This window comes from Galeopterus variegatus, unplaced genomic scaffold (genome assembly GCF_000696425.1).
Source record: "Galeopterus variegatus unplaced genomic scaffold, G_variegatus-3.0.2 Scaffold3930, whole genome shotgun sequence".
NCBI lineage: Eukaryota > Metazoa > Chordata > Mammalia > Dermoptera > Cynocephalidae > Galeopterus > Galeopterus variegatus.
In genome coordinates this window covers 103,635-119,707 of record NW_007730041.1, presented here as the reverse complement: position 1 = coordinate 119,707, position 16,073 = coordinate 103,635, and the positions used below count along the sequence as shown (strand labels likewise).

Sequence of the window (16,073 nt, the reverse complement as noted above, 5' to 3'; positions counted from 1 at the left end):
TCTTATCTAAAAACAATGATATACAACAGCAACACTCTGAAGACTTTGCTGAGAAAGCTGTCCCATGTAATTTAAAACAAACTGCACTACCCATATCAAGAATCATTTGAGATCACTTCTAGTCAAATGTAATTGATAACATTCATAAAACTGATAGAAAAGTTGGAATTAGGAAGACAGCTACATAGGTCTTTAAATGTGATGACAGAAAAAAAGGCACAGTTCAAAAAATTAACTGTCAGATCACTAGAATAAATTTAGTGTGTAGCCTGATAACTAACAGCATGCTTATTAAATAAGAAGGAATACTACTATTAATCTTTTGACACCAATATTGAATCCATCACATAGAGAACTTGAACGTACAAATGACTAACTTAACCAGGGAAGGGAAATTCCAGGAGGAAGCTGTCCCAGCAATAATTAAGTTTTCTAGTTAATTTATCATATACGCAAAGATATGAGGCAGTAAATAATTGTCCACACTTTCCCCCAAATCCCCCACGACTCAGTGATAGATTATAAAAAATGAAGACTAAGAAACTCCCTCTGTCCCCCAAAGGTTGGCATTAAAACTTTCTTTCTAATAAATTTAGATTTGTTTCCAAATATTAGGCAGCAACATTCCAAGTTGAATATATTTGAAAAAATTTGGAATGATAGAGCAGGGAGCCACCCCAGCCTGCATAAGTTAAAAATAAAATTCCTTTGGTGACAGTATTTTGTTAATCTTGGTGTTTATTGGCCCAAAATACATTCATTTTCAATATAAACAAAAAACTTTACATCTATATTGATGAGAATACTCAAAAATAACGTCTACAACAAAAAATTAGAAGCTACAGAAAGTGATACCCTTAATTGTGATGGACTAGACACTTCGCATGAAATCTCTATTGTCCTACTATCAGCCTAACAACATAATTTGTGAAACAATGGGTGGTAACTATTTTACTACATTCTATTTATTTTTCATAGCATTATGTTGCATGCAATCCAACCTTAACCAGCAGAGGGAAATATTAGTTAGTTTTCCAAGATTTCCATAGTAGAGTAGGTGTAAGGTGCCAAGGAACTGTACTTACTTTTGGTGTTGGGCAGGAAGCTGTAGAAAGGCGAGATGTAGCCTGAGCACGAGGCGATTCTGAAGGAGTAGTGCTAAGGGAGGCTGTGTCTCGTGGGAGCACCTGAACGCCACGAGAGATGATGGAGTCTGGAATCTGAATAAGGGAAACAACTGCGGTATAATATTCTGAAAATGCCAACATATAAAATCAATACTCATGCCTAACTTTTTTTTGGCATTCTTTGCTGTTCAGCTCTCACATATTTGGTGTCACTTACTGTTAGGTATAAATGTATGCAACAGTTTGGGGTAGGGTGGAAACTTTCAGATTTAAAATATTTTCCCTGGCAAATATTTCACAAAACTTTTTTTTTTACATGAGAGGCAGTATAGCACTGTGGTTAGGCATAGAGTGTTTGGCATTCATATATTGACTCTGCCATTTAATAGTTTGAAATCTTGAGCAAGTTATTTAATTCCTAGATACTTTTCATTTCCTTTTCAGATTCATTCTCCAACCTTCCTCACCCTCTCTGCTCTAAGCTGACCTGTATGGACAATATTAACAAGCTATTTTGCATTCTCTGGCTTCCAGTTGGGTTCATTCAGTGGGAGGCACTGGCAGGAGACTGAAGGTTGTAGAAAGTAGGGTCTGGTATTTATTCCCCTGGCTCTCTCACTACCAGTCACCACAGGCTGACGGTGTCCTTCAATTCCAGATCACAGCTATTGTCATACTGCTGGTTCCTGCCTACAGCTCTTTCTCTGGATTCCAATAGCATTCCTCTTTGCCCCATTAGGACTAGGAGTATCAATGGTTCCCAGTGTTACTAATTACAGGATACTCCATGACGTCTTGCTGCTTTCCCTAAAATCTGCCCAAAACTTTGTAAATGCTATAGGTCCTTATTAAACTTTCCTCAACTACGTAATTAAGTACACTATCCCACAAAAGAGGTGTTGGGGTGCTCTGCAGCTGAAGTGGTTGACACCGGGAAAAGTTGTTGGGGCTGTGGGTAGGACCTTATGCTCCCAAGAGAGATGCTGGGGTGCTGTGCAGTTTCACTGTTGAAGTGGACTGCTCTCAGGTCACTGGGTTTGTGAGTGGGATGCTGTACTCTGCAGATGGACATTAGTTTGCTCTGCAGCACCACTGTTGGAGTGGGCCACCCTGGGCAAGGTGGGAGCAGTTTTGGGTGGGACCATTTGCCCCCAAGAAGGGTGCTGGCACCCTCTGTAGCTGTTTAGCTGGAGTGGCCACTCTTTGGTGAGGCTGTTATTGTCATGACGAGGACCCTGTGCCCCCAAGAGAGATGTTGGGTCTCTCTACAGCACTGGCGACTCTGAGTAAGGTTGCTGTGGTTGTGTGCAGGACCCTGTACCCCCAAGAGAGATGCTAGGGTTCTCTGCAGTTGCTTGACTAAAGTGGGCCACTCTGGGTGAGGCTGCTGCAGTTGTGGGCAGGTCCCCATGACCCCAAGAGAGGCACTGGGTCACTCTGGAGCTCCTCAGCTGGGGTAGGCTGCTCAATGCAAGGCTGCTGGGTCTGTTGGAAGGCTGCTGTGCCCCCAAGGGAGATACTGGGTCTCTCTGCAACCCTCCTACAGGGGTTGGCAGCTGTAGGTGGGATTACAGATGTTGTAGGTAGTGGTTTCTGCTCCTGAGAGAGGCCAGCGGTATCTCCACAGCCTCCCCAAGACTGTGGGTCTGCTTAAGCCAAGTGATGACTCAGCATGGCTGTGAGAGTTGTAATGGTGCTTCGCTAAAGAAAGCAGGGCCAGTGGCAGTAGGCCCTGATTGGTCGGCTCTTCAGCACTGGGGAGTGCACGCCCCTATGCCCTTAAGAGAGATTCTGGGTCCCTCTGCAGCCCCCTTGCTGGGGTGGGCAGCCCTGGGTGGGCTCACTGGTGCTGCTCTGGTCTGTGTTCCCTGAGGGAGGTGTGCAGGTCCTCCAACGCCTCCCTGCTGTGGTGCACAGGTCAATGCATGTCTACTAGGGCCACAGAGGGTCTCCTCACAGCTGTGAGAATTGCAAGGGCACTTCACCAAAGAGGGTGATGCTGCCAGTAGAGGCCAAAGGTGCCAATTGTTTGGCCTTCTGGCTATAGAAAATACATGCACAGATCCATTCTGTTCTGAGGGTGGCCCCCTCGCTGCATTAGACTGCCTGTTCCTGGGGCACAGGGCACTGCATGGACTCAGGTGTAGTCAACCTGGTGCAGTGATGGGTCCTCACGGTTGTCAAACCACTGGGGCCATTGGGCCCCAAAGCAAAATGTGCTTAGGTATTGGGTCTGATCCCAAAGTGGCCACTGCTGCAGCTACCTGGGCCCTGGGGGGTAGTGGCAGCTCAGTGTGAACTCCTTCTCCAGATCAATGCAGCTGTATGGGCTCCCAGCAATTCTCACACTGGGTGCAGCCTGCAAGAGCACTGCAATTCCTCTGTGGTTTGGACCACTGACCCAAGGTACTGTGCTTGCTCACCTATCTTCTGTAGGCAAAAATTATTCTGGGTTCTTCCTGTTCCCAGTTGCGGGATGGGGTGGTGGAGGCCAGAAATTTTCTTCTATTCTCTATGTGGCTATCCTGCTTCTGCACTGACCAGCTTCGCTGCTAGTCCTGTGATGTGTGCCAGCTTTGTTCGTTATTTTTGTCCATATATAGTTGCGTATTTTAAGCATTTTCTGTCTGTACAAGAGACGAGCTCTGGATCCTTCTAACTGGCCTTCTTGCTCTCTTTTTACAGTTCCTCTTATTCTACCACTTAATCCTACCTAGTATTGTCAGTATTACTAATTTTTAAAAATCTGTTGAGCATGTAACAATATCTCATGTGGTTTTGTTTTCTCTTTTCCTCATTGTTTATGAGAGTGAATACCTTTTCATACATTTATCAGCCACTTAGACTTTCTCTTTTGAGAAATCCCTCTTCAAATCTTTTGCCCAATTTTTCCATTATTGGGGTTGTTCTTTTCTTATTGAATTGTTAGATTTCTGTATCTATTCTGGACAACTAGTCCTTTACCAGTTGTCCAAGGTATAAATACTTATTCTTACTTTGCAGCTTGTCTTTCACTTTACTTCATTGTGTCTTTTTAAAACAGAACCTTTTAATTTTAATGTAGTTAAATCTATCAATATTTTCCTTTATGGTTAGTGGTTTCTGTGTTGTAAAGTGAATCTTTCCTGAATGACATCAGTGAAAATGTCAGAATAAGGAACTACAAAATTCTCTCTCTCCACTAAAGCAGGAGAACTGAAAAGAAAGGAGGAAAGAAACTGTCAGAATCAACTTCACCAGAACTGTAGAAACTAATCGAAAGTTTGTAATAGCTAAGAGAATGCTTGCTCAAGAAAAACAAAAAAGGTGACCCTGAAGACAACAGCCTACATTCCCAGCACAGATTTGTAGTACTGGAGGGAGAATAAACCTTACTCTCGAAGAATTGTGGTTGTTCATTTTGACATGTGTGGTGGCTTACCGAAGGGCATACTCAAAGGCTTGCCTTTATTTCACCTAATTTAGAACTCTTCCAGGGTTGAGGCAACTACTCAAGGGGTAGTGTTTACTCATACATTTAAAGGCAAATATATTAGTTACTGTCATCTGGGCATGTGACAATAGGACAAACAAGAGATAAACTGAAAAACTAGGAGGAACGGCTACGGAATGATATGCTTTCAGGCATAAGGGCTTTGAAAAGCTCTCACATATTCCTGGGAATCTAGAAAGTCATACATATGCCCAGGGCTGGGTGCATCCTCAGAAAAGACCTGAAAAGGCCCTATTCTCTCAACTGTGAATAACCTTCAGGCTCTAAACAAGCAGGAAGTAAAGGCCAAGGCAGAGTTGTAAACTACTTGACTGAATGTTGAAGGTGTGATCCAGAATATATGAAGAGCTCATCTGAAAAGAATGCGAGATTTTCTTTTTTTTTTTTTAAGGCATTTAAGGAAATATTTGTTGAATCACTAGCTGACTGCTAAGCTAACAGAACAGAAACTTTGGTGGCTACGTACAAAAAAGAATACAGATTTGATAAAAGTAGCTCAGGAAAGTTATTAAAAAACAACCAAAAAAACCCTACAACAAGCAACAACAAAAAAACCCCAAGGAGGGGTGAGAATTTGATTTCCACAGTTGCCACTTATAATATTTAAAATGTCCAATTTTCAATAAAAAATGATAAAGAATGCAAAGAAACAGGACAGTATGGACCACACACAGGAAAAGGAAAAAAAAAAAAAATAGATATAGAAACTGTCCCAGAGAAAGCTCAGACATTGGGCTTAGGCAAATATTTTAAATCAACTATTTCAAATGTGCTCAAAGAGCAAAAGGAAACCATGAACAAAAAAAATAAAGGCAAGCATGGGAGTGAAGTTTCACCAGCAGGGAATATCAATAAAGAGTTAGAAATCACAAACAGTAACAAACAAAAATTCTAAAGTTGAAAATTATGTCTGAAATAAAAAATTTATTACAAGAGTTCAACAGCAGAATTGAGCAGGTAGAAGAAAATAATGAGTGAAGTTGAAGATAAGTCAACTGAGATTATTCAGTCTGAGGAGCAGAAAGAAAAAAGAAAGAAAAAAAAAAAAACCCAAGAGCTTAAGAAATCGTGGGATACCATTAAGTGTACCAAGATATGCATAATGGTGGTCTCAGAAGGAGAGGAGAGAAAGAGGGAAAGAGATTATTTGAGGAAATAAGCCTGAAAACTTCCCAAATTTGATGAAAGACATAAATGTACATAAGAAGCTCAACAACCAGTAGGATAAACACAAGACAACTGACACCAAGACATATTATAATCAAACTGTCACATGTAATAAAGAGAAAGAGAGAATCCTGATGTTCAGAAAGATTAACTATTAATTTCTCGACAGAAACCATGGAAACCAAAAGGCAGTGGGATGACATATTCAAAATGCTGAAAGAAAAAAAGTCTGTCAACCAAGAATTCTATATCCGCCAAAACTATACTTCAAAAATGAAGAAAAAATTAAGACACTCTATGATAAACAAAAACTGAGAGAGTTCATTGCTAGTGGACCTCACCTACACTAAATGCTAAAGAGAGTCCTTCAGGCTACAATGAAAGGATGGTAATTAGAACTCACATGATGAAATAAAGAATGCTACATAGGTAAATAAAGTATTCTACATAGGTACATATAAAAGTTAGCATTAACGTATATTTTGGGTGTAAATCTTCTTTTTTCTAGTTGACTTAAAAGATACTACATAAACAAGAATTACAAATCTATGTTTATGAGCATAAAATGTATAAGTAATTTATAAAAATAACAACTAAGCAGGGGAGATAGAGTGAAGTCTTTGCATAATATCGAAATTAAGGTGGTATTAATACAAACTAGATTTTTATAAACTAAGATGTTAATTTTAATGCCCAGGGTAACTACTAAAAAATATCTAAAAAATATTTAGTAAAAGAAAAGAGGGGAATTAAAATGATACACTAGAAAATATCTATCTATGAAAAAAGGAAGTAATGAAGGAAATGAGGAACAAAAAAGATATAACACATATAGTAAACAAATAGCAAAATGGAAAAAATCCTTCCTTATCAGTAATGACATTAAATGTAACTAGATTAAACTATTCAATGAAAAAAACAGAAACTGGAAGAATGAATTTTAAAAAACCAAAACCAAAACCAAAACATGATCCAACTATATGCTGTCTACAAGAGAATCACATTAGATCCAAAGACATAAATAGGTTGAAAGTGATAGAATGGAAAAAGATATTCCATGCAAACAGTAACCAAAAGAGAGCTGAAGAGGCTATAGTAACATCAGACAAAATAGATTTTAAAACTAACACTTTGACAAGAGACAAAGAAAGATGTGACATAATGATAAAAAGGTCAGTTCATTACTAAGATATAATAACTGTAAACAAATACATGAAGCAAAAAATGACAGTATTAAAGAGAGAAAAATTCAATAATAACAGTGGGAGGCTTCAATATCCCACTTTCATTAATGATTTGAATAACTAGCCAGAGGAACAAGTAAAGTAGAAGACCTGAACATTATATACCAACTTGATCTAACAGCCATCTAGAGAACACTCTACCCTACAACAACAGAATATACATTTTTCTACAGTGAACATGGAACATTAGTCACTAAATTTAAAAAGACTGAAATCTTGCAATGTATTTTCTCTGACTATAATGAAAGGAAATTAAAAGTAAATAACAGAAAGAAATTTGGGAAATTTAAAAATATGTGGAAATTAAACACATTCTTAAACAACTAATGAGTCAAAGAAGAAATCACAAGGGAACCTAGAAAATAATTTGAAATGAACGAAAATAAAAACACAATACACAAAAAACTCATGGGATACAGCAAAAACAGTGCTTAGAGGGCAATATATAAATAACCATAAACAGCTACTTTAAAAAAAAAGAAATATTTCAAATCAATATCTAACCTTCCACCTTAAGAAACCAAAAAAGTGGCTGGATGGTTAGCTCACTTGGTTGAGTGTGGTGCTGATAACATCAAGGTCAAGGGTTCAGATTTCTGTACCAGCCACATGCAAAAAGAAAATTAAAGAAAAGAAAAGAAAAGAAAAGAAAGTGGGAGAGAGAGAGGGAGAGAGAGGGAGGGAAGGAGGGACGGGGGAGAGAAACAGAAACAAAAGAAACTAGAAAAAGAAGCTTACACTAAACCCAAAGCAAACAAAAGAAAGTAATAAATATTAAAATAGAGATAAAAAATATAGAGAACAGAAAAAAATAGAAAGAATCATGAAAACTGAAGCTGGTTCTTTAAAACGATTAAAAAAACGAACAAATCTTTAAGTAGACAGACCAAGAAAAAAAGAGAGAAGACTCAATTTACTAAAATCAGGAATGAAAGTGGTGACATTACTACTGATCTTACAGAAATAAAAGTGATAAGAGAATACTATGAACAACTGCTTGCCAACAAATTGAATAACCTAGATGAAATGGACAAATTTTTAGAAACACATAAATTATCAAAATTAATTTTTTTTTCTTCTTAATTTTATTTTGCCAATATACAATGTGGGTGATTATTGTGGCCCATTACCAAAACCTCCCTCCCACCTCCCTCTCCCCACTCCCTTCCAACAATGTCCTTTCTGTTTGCTTGTTGTAACAACTTCAAAAAAATTGTAGTTGTTATGTCTTCTTCCCCCCCCGTTTGTGTGTGTGTGTGTGTGTGTGTGTGTGTGTGTGAGTTTATTCATTTATTTTTAGCTCCCACCAATAAGTGAGAACATGTGGTATTTCTCTTTCTGTGCCTGACTAAGAAGAAATAGAAAATCCAAATAGAAGTATAACTAGTAGAAAAAGATTGAATCAGTAGTCAAAAGTACTTTCAATAAGGAAAAACCCAGGACCAGATGGCTTCAGATGGAGTTCTATCAGATGTTTACAGAATTCTATCAGATGTTTACAGAAGAATTAAAACAAATCCTTCATCAACTCTTCCACAAAACATAAAAGGAGGGAACAATTCCTAACTCATTTTACAGGGCCGGTATTACCCTGACACTAATGACAGACAAACACAATGTGGAAAAAGAAAACTAAGGACCAAAATCCTTTATGAATACAGGTGTAAAAATCCTCAGGAAAATACTAGAAAACCAAATCTAATCATATATTAAAAAGATGATACACCAAAACTAAATGAGATTTATTCCAGAAATGTAAGGATGGTTTGACATTAGAAAATCAATGTAATACACCATGTTAACAGAACGAAAAAAAAACCCCACGAAAATCAAATGATACTCTCAATCAATGTAGAAAAAACATCTGACAAAACAGAACACCCCTTCATGATAAAAACACTCAGAAAACTAGGAATAGAAGGTAATCTTGTCAACTTAACAAAGGCATCTATGAAAAACCCACAGCTAATGTCCTACTTAATGATGAAAGACTGAAAGCTTCCCCTTAAGATTAGAAAGAAGGATGTCTGCTCTTGCCACTTTTTCAACATTGTACTGGGAAGTTCTAGGCAGGGCAACTACACAAGAAAAAGAAATAAAATGTGTCCAAATTGGAAAAGAAGAAGTAAAACTATCTCTCTTCATAGATGACATGATTATATATATGTAAAATCCTAAAGAATTCACAAAAAGAACTATTAGTTAAAGTTAGTAAACAAATTCAGCAAAGTTAAGGATACGCAGAGAACACAGAAAAATCAGTTATATTTCTATATGCCAACACTGAAAAATTCAAAAAGAAAATTAAGAAAACAGTTCCATTTACAATAGCATCAAGGAGAATAAAATACTCAGAATAAATTTAATCAATGAGGTGCTATACTTACACATAAAAAATTACAAAGCATTGCTGATAGTAATTTGTGTTAATGGACTGGAAGACAATAGTGTTAAGATGGCAATACAACTCAAAAGAATTCGATGCAATCCCTATTAAATCCCAATGGTGCTTTTTGCAGAAACAGAAAAACCCATCATAAAATTCATATGTAATCTCAAAGAACCTTAAATATCCAAAACAATCTTGAAAAGAAAAAAAGAAAGTTGGAAGATTCACATTTCCTGATTTTAAAACTACCTTCAAAGCTATGTAAGCAAGAGTGTGGTACTGACATAAGGGCTGACATAGATAGATCAATAGAATAAAATTGAGAATCTAGAAATAAACATTCTTGCCTCACCTTTATAGTTAATTGATATTCGATATGGGTGCCACAAAATTAATACTTAATCGTTTCCTTATAATAAGGAAGTAGAAGCAGCCATTGACTTTTGAGAATTATGAACTGTTTTTGAGATAGAAGGAATGGAACAAAGTATTAACGCAGGAAAATAGTTTTAAACAGAACAGATGTTTAGCCTTGATGGCCCTTACTTTAATATAATAAGAATCAAGACGAGAGAATAGAGGAAAAAAGGAGGAGTGAAGAGCAAAGGTCTGAAAAGTGCAATTTGGCAACGTTTATAAGGGAGATAATGAGAGAGATGAAGCAAAGGTTGCCAAGGAGTAGTGAGGCTCCACCTAGAGTAAGCAGAATTTGTAGAGGATTAAGACAGCACAAATGAGAAGGAGAAATGCCAAATCACTTCCAAAAGAAACAACATTTCTACTTTTAGAGAACTAATCTGTATTCCTATTATCTTATGCAGTTGCAGTATGGAGAAAACTATTTGTCTCAGTTATCTTAAACCCTTTGTAGATACTCACTGTAATTTCAACTGCAAATTATTAAACAAAAAATTTTTCCTCATTAAGGGAAATTGTAATGGGAGTTTCCTAGGAACTGTGCTGATTCTCTTCCTATGTTGCTTTTCTGGCCTAAAGCTAACTTGGTTGATTGGGCAGATTCTTTGAAAAGAAGAAATGGAGAGTTATATTATCAAATGAGAATACACAGCCAAAATATTATTTTCTCTTTTGAACATTGTAGTGTTTTGAAATGCCAATATGAAAACCAATAAAGTAAACACACAAATTTATATTTGATGCCAAGAAGGTTCACAAATGAGCATTCATTTCCTTCTAATCATTATTTCCTATCTAATCATTATTTTTGCCACATCAAAATTTTTTTGTTGTTAAAAAATGTTTAAACTTACAGAAAAGTTGCAAGAATGTACGACAGAAACATTCTTTTATTTGGATTTAATTTTGGTAGCTAGTGAGCAAATTTACAAGAACTGGAATGAGTCTCCTAAAGCAGCCATGTTCAAAAGAACACAGCTTCAACAGCCACAATTTTTTAGTCTTTACTGTAGAGGTTTTTGGAGTCCTGTTCAGCTTATTGGCCAGCCCCAAAATGTGTGTATATCCTTTCCTAGCAACTTCTTTGTGTAGAGACCTTTAAGGTAGGTTACATTTTCTAAATATCCTACTGGACATTCAAGTGTGGGATATAGAATCTAAACTAATAAAGATGGATTACATATGAATACCTAAGTGGGTTCTTTCAGAAGATATGCATCATGTATATTCTCAGAGTTTCTAATACTGACTGTCGGAGGCTACGGATTATGTACTTTGGAAATTTCACTAAACAAAGCTGTCAAACTAGTGTATCTTGAGTTCAGTAAGGTATTTAATAAAGCACACATATGATCCTTGTGGACATGATAGAGAAAGCAGGTCTTGATGGGCTAGAATAGAAGTATATTTTAGCTAGTTAAGCAATGACAACCAAAAGGGTTTTTGTAGTATGCGAAATGGCCTCAAAACAAAGTTTTAACAGTGACTTGAATGAAAGCATGCTTAACATATCTGCAGGTGACAGAAGCTAGAAAATATGGGTAATATACCAAATGGCTGAATATAAAGTTAAAAAAAAGATCTCCTTATAGACAGATGGGCTAAATCCAACAAAATAAAATAAACAGGAACGAATATGTAGACCTAATTTAGATGATAATTGATGATATAAAAAATCCAAAAGAACTTATAACTCATATTTATAAAAAAAACTATACTTTATGGTTTTGTTTAGACAGCAAACATGGAGGTATGACTGTAAGAGATTTTTTTTTTCTAAACTTAAAAACTTAAATGTTTTGAATTTATGTTTTTACAAGGAATACTTAAAATTATTCTCCCATTGCTTTAAAAATTTCAGAAGTTTTGTTGCTCTCAATGGCAGTGATCAGTACTTATTATCATTTGTTTGCCCATATAAATTTGCCTTTTAGAAAAATAAAAAGGCATAATTTTGCTGATACTTGCATTCCAGTATCAATTGCCTATGGTACATATAAAACACACAGAATAGTGTCTGCTATTTAGTTAGCATATAAAAAATATCTATTATCTTTATTACTATAGTCAATATATTGGCTTACTGTAGGAACAGAATATGGTGATTACTTGTCTATTTCATGGAAGAATTTAAAAAATACATCATGGGCATTGCTATAATATATCTTTGTTTTTTACATCAGTAAGGGGAACTTAGTAAACTTCTACTCCTTAGAGATGAATGATGCAGCATATTTCACAAATATTTATACAGTTTATAATATGTTTCAACCTGTGCTAGACAGATCCCATGAACAAAAGAAATGTGATCCTTATCTTCATGGATCTTACAGTCCACATTTATATTCAGAAAATAAACACATAAATAAGTATATAATTATAAATTATAAGTGCTATCTATAAAGGAAAAGAACAAGGTGCTATGAGAGAGAATAATTGCAGGCATAATTTAAAGGGGATGGAGGGAGTGAGGATTAGAGAAGTTTTTCTGTGAGAAAGAGAGAAACTGGAACAAAAGAATGCATTGTAGTTATCCAGGCAGAATGAGGTTGGAACGTGTTAAGTAGTGGGGACAGCATGTTTCCTGAGGAAAGATAAAGCTACATAGAGCTTAGTAAGCAATAGGGAAAGGGAGATGAATGGTAAGAGAAGGGCCTATAAAAAAGTAGAGAGGAACCAAATCATGTAGAGTCTGACAGAACATGTCAAGGAGTTTTGGTTTTATTCTAACTGCAATGAGAGTCCACTGAAGGTTTCAAGTAGAGAAAAGACGTGATTTACTTTATTTTTTAAAAAGTTAACTGTGGCTGTGAGGTGAAGAGTGAATGGAGGAGAGGAAAGGTTGAAACTGATGAGGCCAGCCACTGAAATAATTAAGGTGAAATGTGATGGTGGATTAGACCAGGCTGTTCCCTGGAAATTTATCATGCCAGTGAATCCAAAGAGCTGTTTATAAATCTCATAGGATTTCTTAAAATGGGATTTAGAGTAGCAGACTACTTTTTCATCTTATTAGAATAAGTTATAACACACTTATAAAACTGGCTCACTTAACAATATATTTTCTCTTATATTACATTGTGAATTCCTCAAAGGCAGGGCCCAGGTCATACAAAATCATTTAAAAACTCACAGCATCTAGCAGAATGATATATATCTATTAGTGTCAGCACATTAGGAACATACAATAATTATTGCATAATTTATTGCTTTTTATTTATTATGTAATTCCTATGTGCTTTTTTATTGTTTAAACTGTTTTTTGTTTGTTTCTACTCATTTGGATACCACTTAGCAGGATTTTATGGAAGGCTATATTATCTTCAAGAATACATGACTGACTTTCTCAATATTTTAATCAGAAATGCCAAGAAGTTTTTATATCACTGCTATAGTTGTAAATAGATAGACTTGTTAGAATGCCAATGGTTTTTTCCTAGCATTGACCTTTGGATAATATTGCATATTTATAACTTTTGTGTGCATAATTAATTAGCATTCACTATTATTTGGACTAATAAATGTTTTTATAAGTTTTTCACAAAGATTACTATCTAGAAAAGAATGCTCTCCACACAAATAAATTATAAATTTATGAGGTGATAGATAACCCAGTTACCCTGATTTGATCATTACACATTACAAACATGTGTCAAATTAACACATGTACCCCATAAATATTATATATCAATTATATATGTACAATTATTATATATCAATAAAATTTTCTTAAAAGGCACATTAGGCAAGTGAACATCAGGAATAAAAATTTTATTTTTGCTTGTAAATATCAATGCATCACTGTACTCCTTTTATATGTCAGAAAAAATTGCCAAAGACTTTAAAATGGACAAAAAATATTGGGTGTTATGTGTAGTAGACCATTTTGAATGATCTGCTCTGTTAATTGTCTTTGAGCTATTTTACAACCATAAGTTGTAAAAAACTGATAGTAATGCAAATGGCTTTTGTTCAAATAATTCTTTTGTACCAAGCAATGGACTGTCCTGCAGACAACTGCCAAGTTTTGTATCTATTTATAAATTCATTTCAGCATTCTCATTGCCTATATATGTGTTCAAAAAACTGATAGTAATGCAAATGGCTTTTGTTCAAATAATTCTTTTGTACCAAGCAATGGACTGTCCTGCAGACAATTGCCAAGTTTTGTATCTATTTATAAATTCATTTCAGCATTCTCATTGCCTATATATGTGTTCTTAGAATTTTTCTGTGAACCACCTGTAACACCTTACTGGTTCCTTCATTACTTAATGATTAAAATAACACTTTGACATGTATGCATTTGGTATTTGTAATAAAGTTATGATTTTATATTAAAAAAATTATTCTTAACAGTTTTAGAGATCATCCACTCAGACACCCAATGGATTTGGCTAACAACTAGGTCAACTGCACTGCGGGAGAAGTGCCCTTCTTTAGCACTTGCTTAAGCTCGCAGGCGCCTTTTCTTGGCAGCCAGAGGTGAATCATAAATGCTAATAGAACTTTACTTTGGGGCCGGCCTGGGAACGATATTGTCTATTAAAGGAGCTCTGTACTAACTTGTAGAAATAAATAAATACTTATGTAAGTCAATTATTCCTAAAATTTCCCCAAATAAGGAAAATGAATTTTTAATACTTTAAATATGCTAGAATTACAAAAAAAAAAATCTCTTAGTAGAAACTATCTCATAATGTTTTAAGAATCCAAGTTCACATAATTAAGGTAAATCTTTGTTAAAGAAGACTAGCTTAATACTTTTAGTTTAAGAAAGCTGTGTCTTTTAAAAATTTATCAGTTTTAAATATAATGCAAGTATACATCTTATTCTTGGGTTGTTTTCCCTAAATATATACAGGCTTACTGATTAAATAAGCTAACATTACTCCTACATAATGCTTAGAATAGTGAAAAATATACTTTCATTTGAACAAATTGAATTGTTATTCTGACAAACTGTATTTCAACAGTACTTACATTTTTAGTGTGTCAGTTTCCTTGATCTTTAGGTAACTTAAATTTGGACTGATATTGAGTTAATTAATGGATAATCATTACGTACTTAAGTAATAAATAAGATAAAATTAGGAAACATGGATTACTAATTATAATTAAAATTTTTTCTTGTGGTAAAATATACATAAATTTTAACACTTTAACCATTTTTAAGTGTACAACTCAATGGCATTAAGTACATTCATAATGTGCAAACATCACCAACATTCATTTCCAGAATTTTTCACCATCCCAAAAAGAAACTCTGTATCCATAACAAAAACTCCACATTTCCCCCTTCACCCAGCACCTGTTAACCTCTATCCTATTTTCTGTCTATATGAATTTGACTATTCTGCATACCTCATGTAAGTGAAATCATACAATATTTGTCTTTTTGTGTCTGGCTTATTTCACTCAGCATAATGTTTCCAAAGTTCATCTATGTGGTAGCATGTATCAGAACTTCATTTCTTCTTATGGCTAAATAATATTTCATTGTATGCATATGACACATTTTCTTTATCCATTTACCTATCAATGGACATCTGGTCTGCTTCTACTTTTGGCTTATTGAGAATAAGGCTGCTATGAACTTTGGTGTACTACATAGACCCTGCTTTCAACTCTTCTGGATATATACCTAGAAGTGGAATTGTTTGTCTTTTTGAGAAACCACCAAACTGTTTTTCACACTGGCAACGCCATTTTACATTCTCTCCAGCAATGCAGAAGACTTCCAATTTCTCTACATCCTTGCCAACACTTTATATTTTATTTTTTCTTTTGGATAACAGCCATCCTAGTGGGTATGAAGTAATGTCTCATTATAATTTTGATTTGCAGGTTCTCTAATGACTAGTGATGCTGAACATCTTTTCATGTCCTTATTAGCTTTTCTATAGAAATGTCTATTCAAATCCCTTCTCTATTTTTGAGTAGAGCAACGTTTTTTTTTTGTTGTTGTTGTCGTTATTGAGTTGTAGTAGTTCTTGATATATTCTGGATATTAATTTTTTATCAGACATATGACTTGCAGATATTTTCTCATTTTGTGGGTTGTTTTTTTCACTTCCTTGATAGTGTCCTTTGACAAAAAAATAGTTTTTGATTTTAATGAGGTACAATTTATCTATTTTCTCTTTTGTTGCATTGATTATTAATCATAATTTTAAGGTTATATACTTTTGTATCTTGTTTTTATTTGCTATATAGATTCCAGAGTTTTTTGTCAT

At 35.1% G+C, this 16,073-nt stretch overlaps 1 protein-coding gene across 1 annotated transcript in view; it reads right to left on the bottom strand.

Annotated features, from left to right (window-relative positions):
• The window catches only part of LOC103601904 (gephyrin-like), a gene marked incomplete at its 3' end in the record, with an annotated part of 167,380 nt that overhangs the window by 67,557 nt on the left and 83,750 nt on the right, over nt 1–16,073 (bottom strand). The window contains exon 8 of the mRNA XM_008586310.1: nt 1,086–1,220. Coding sequence (XP_008584532.1) covers nt 1,086–1,220 — 135 coding nt within the window. The remainder of the gene's footprint in view (nt 1–1,085; nt 1,221–16,073) is intronic.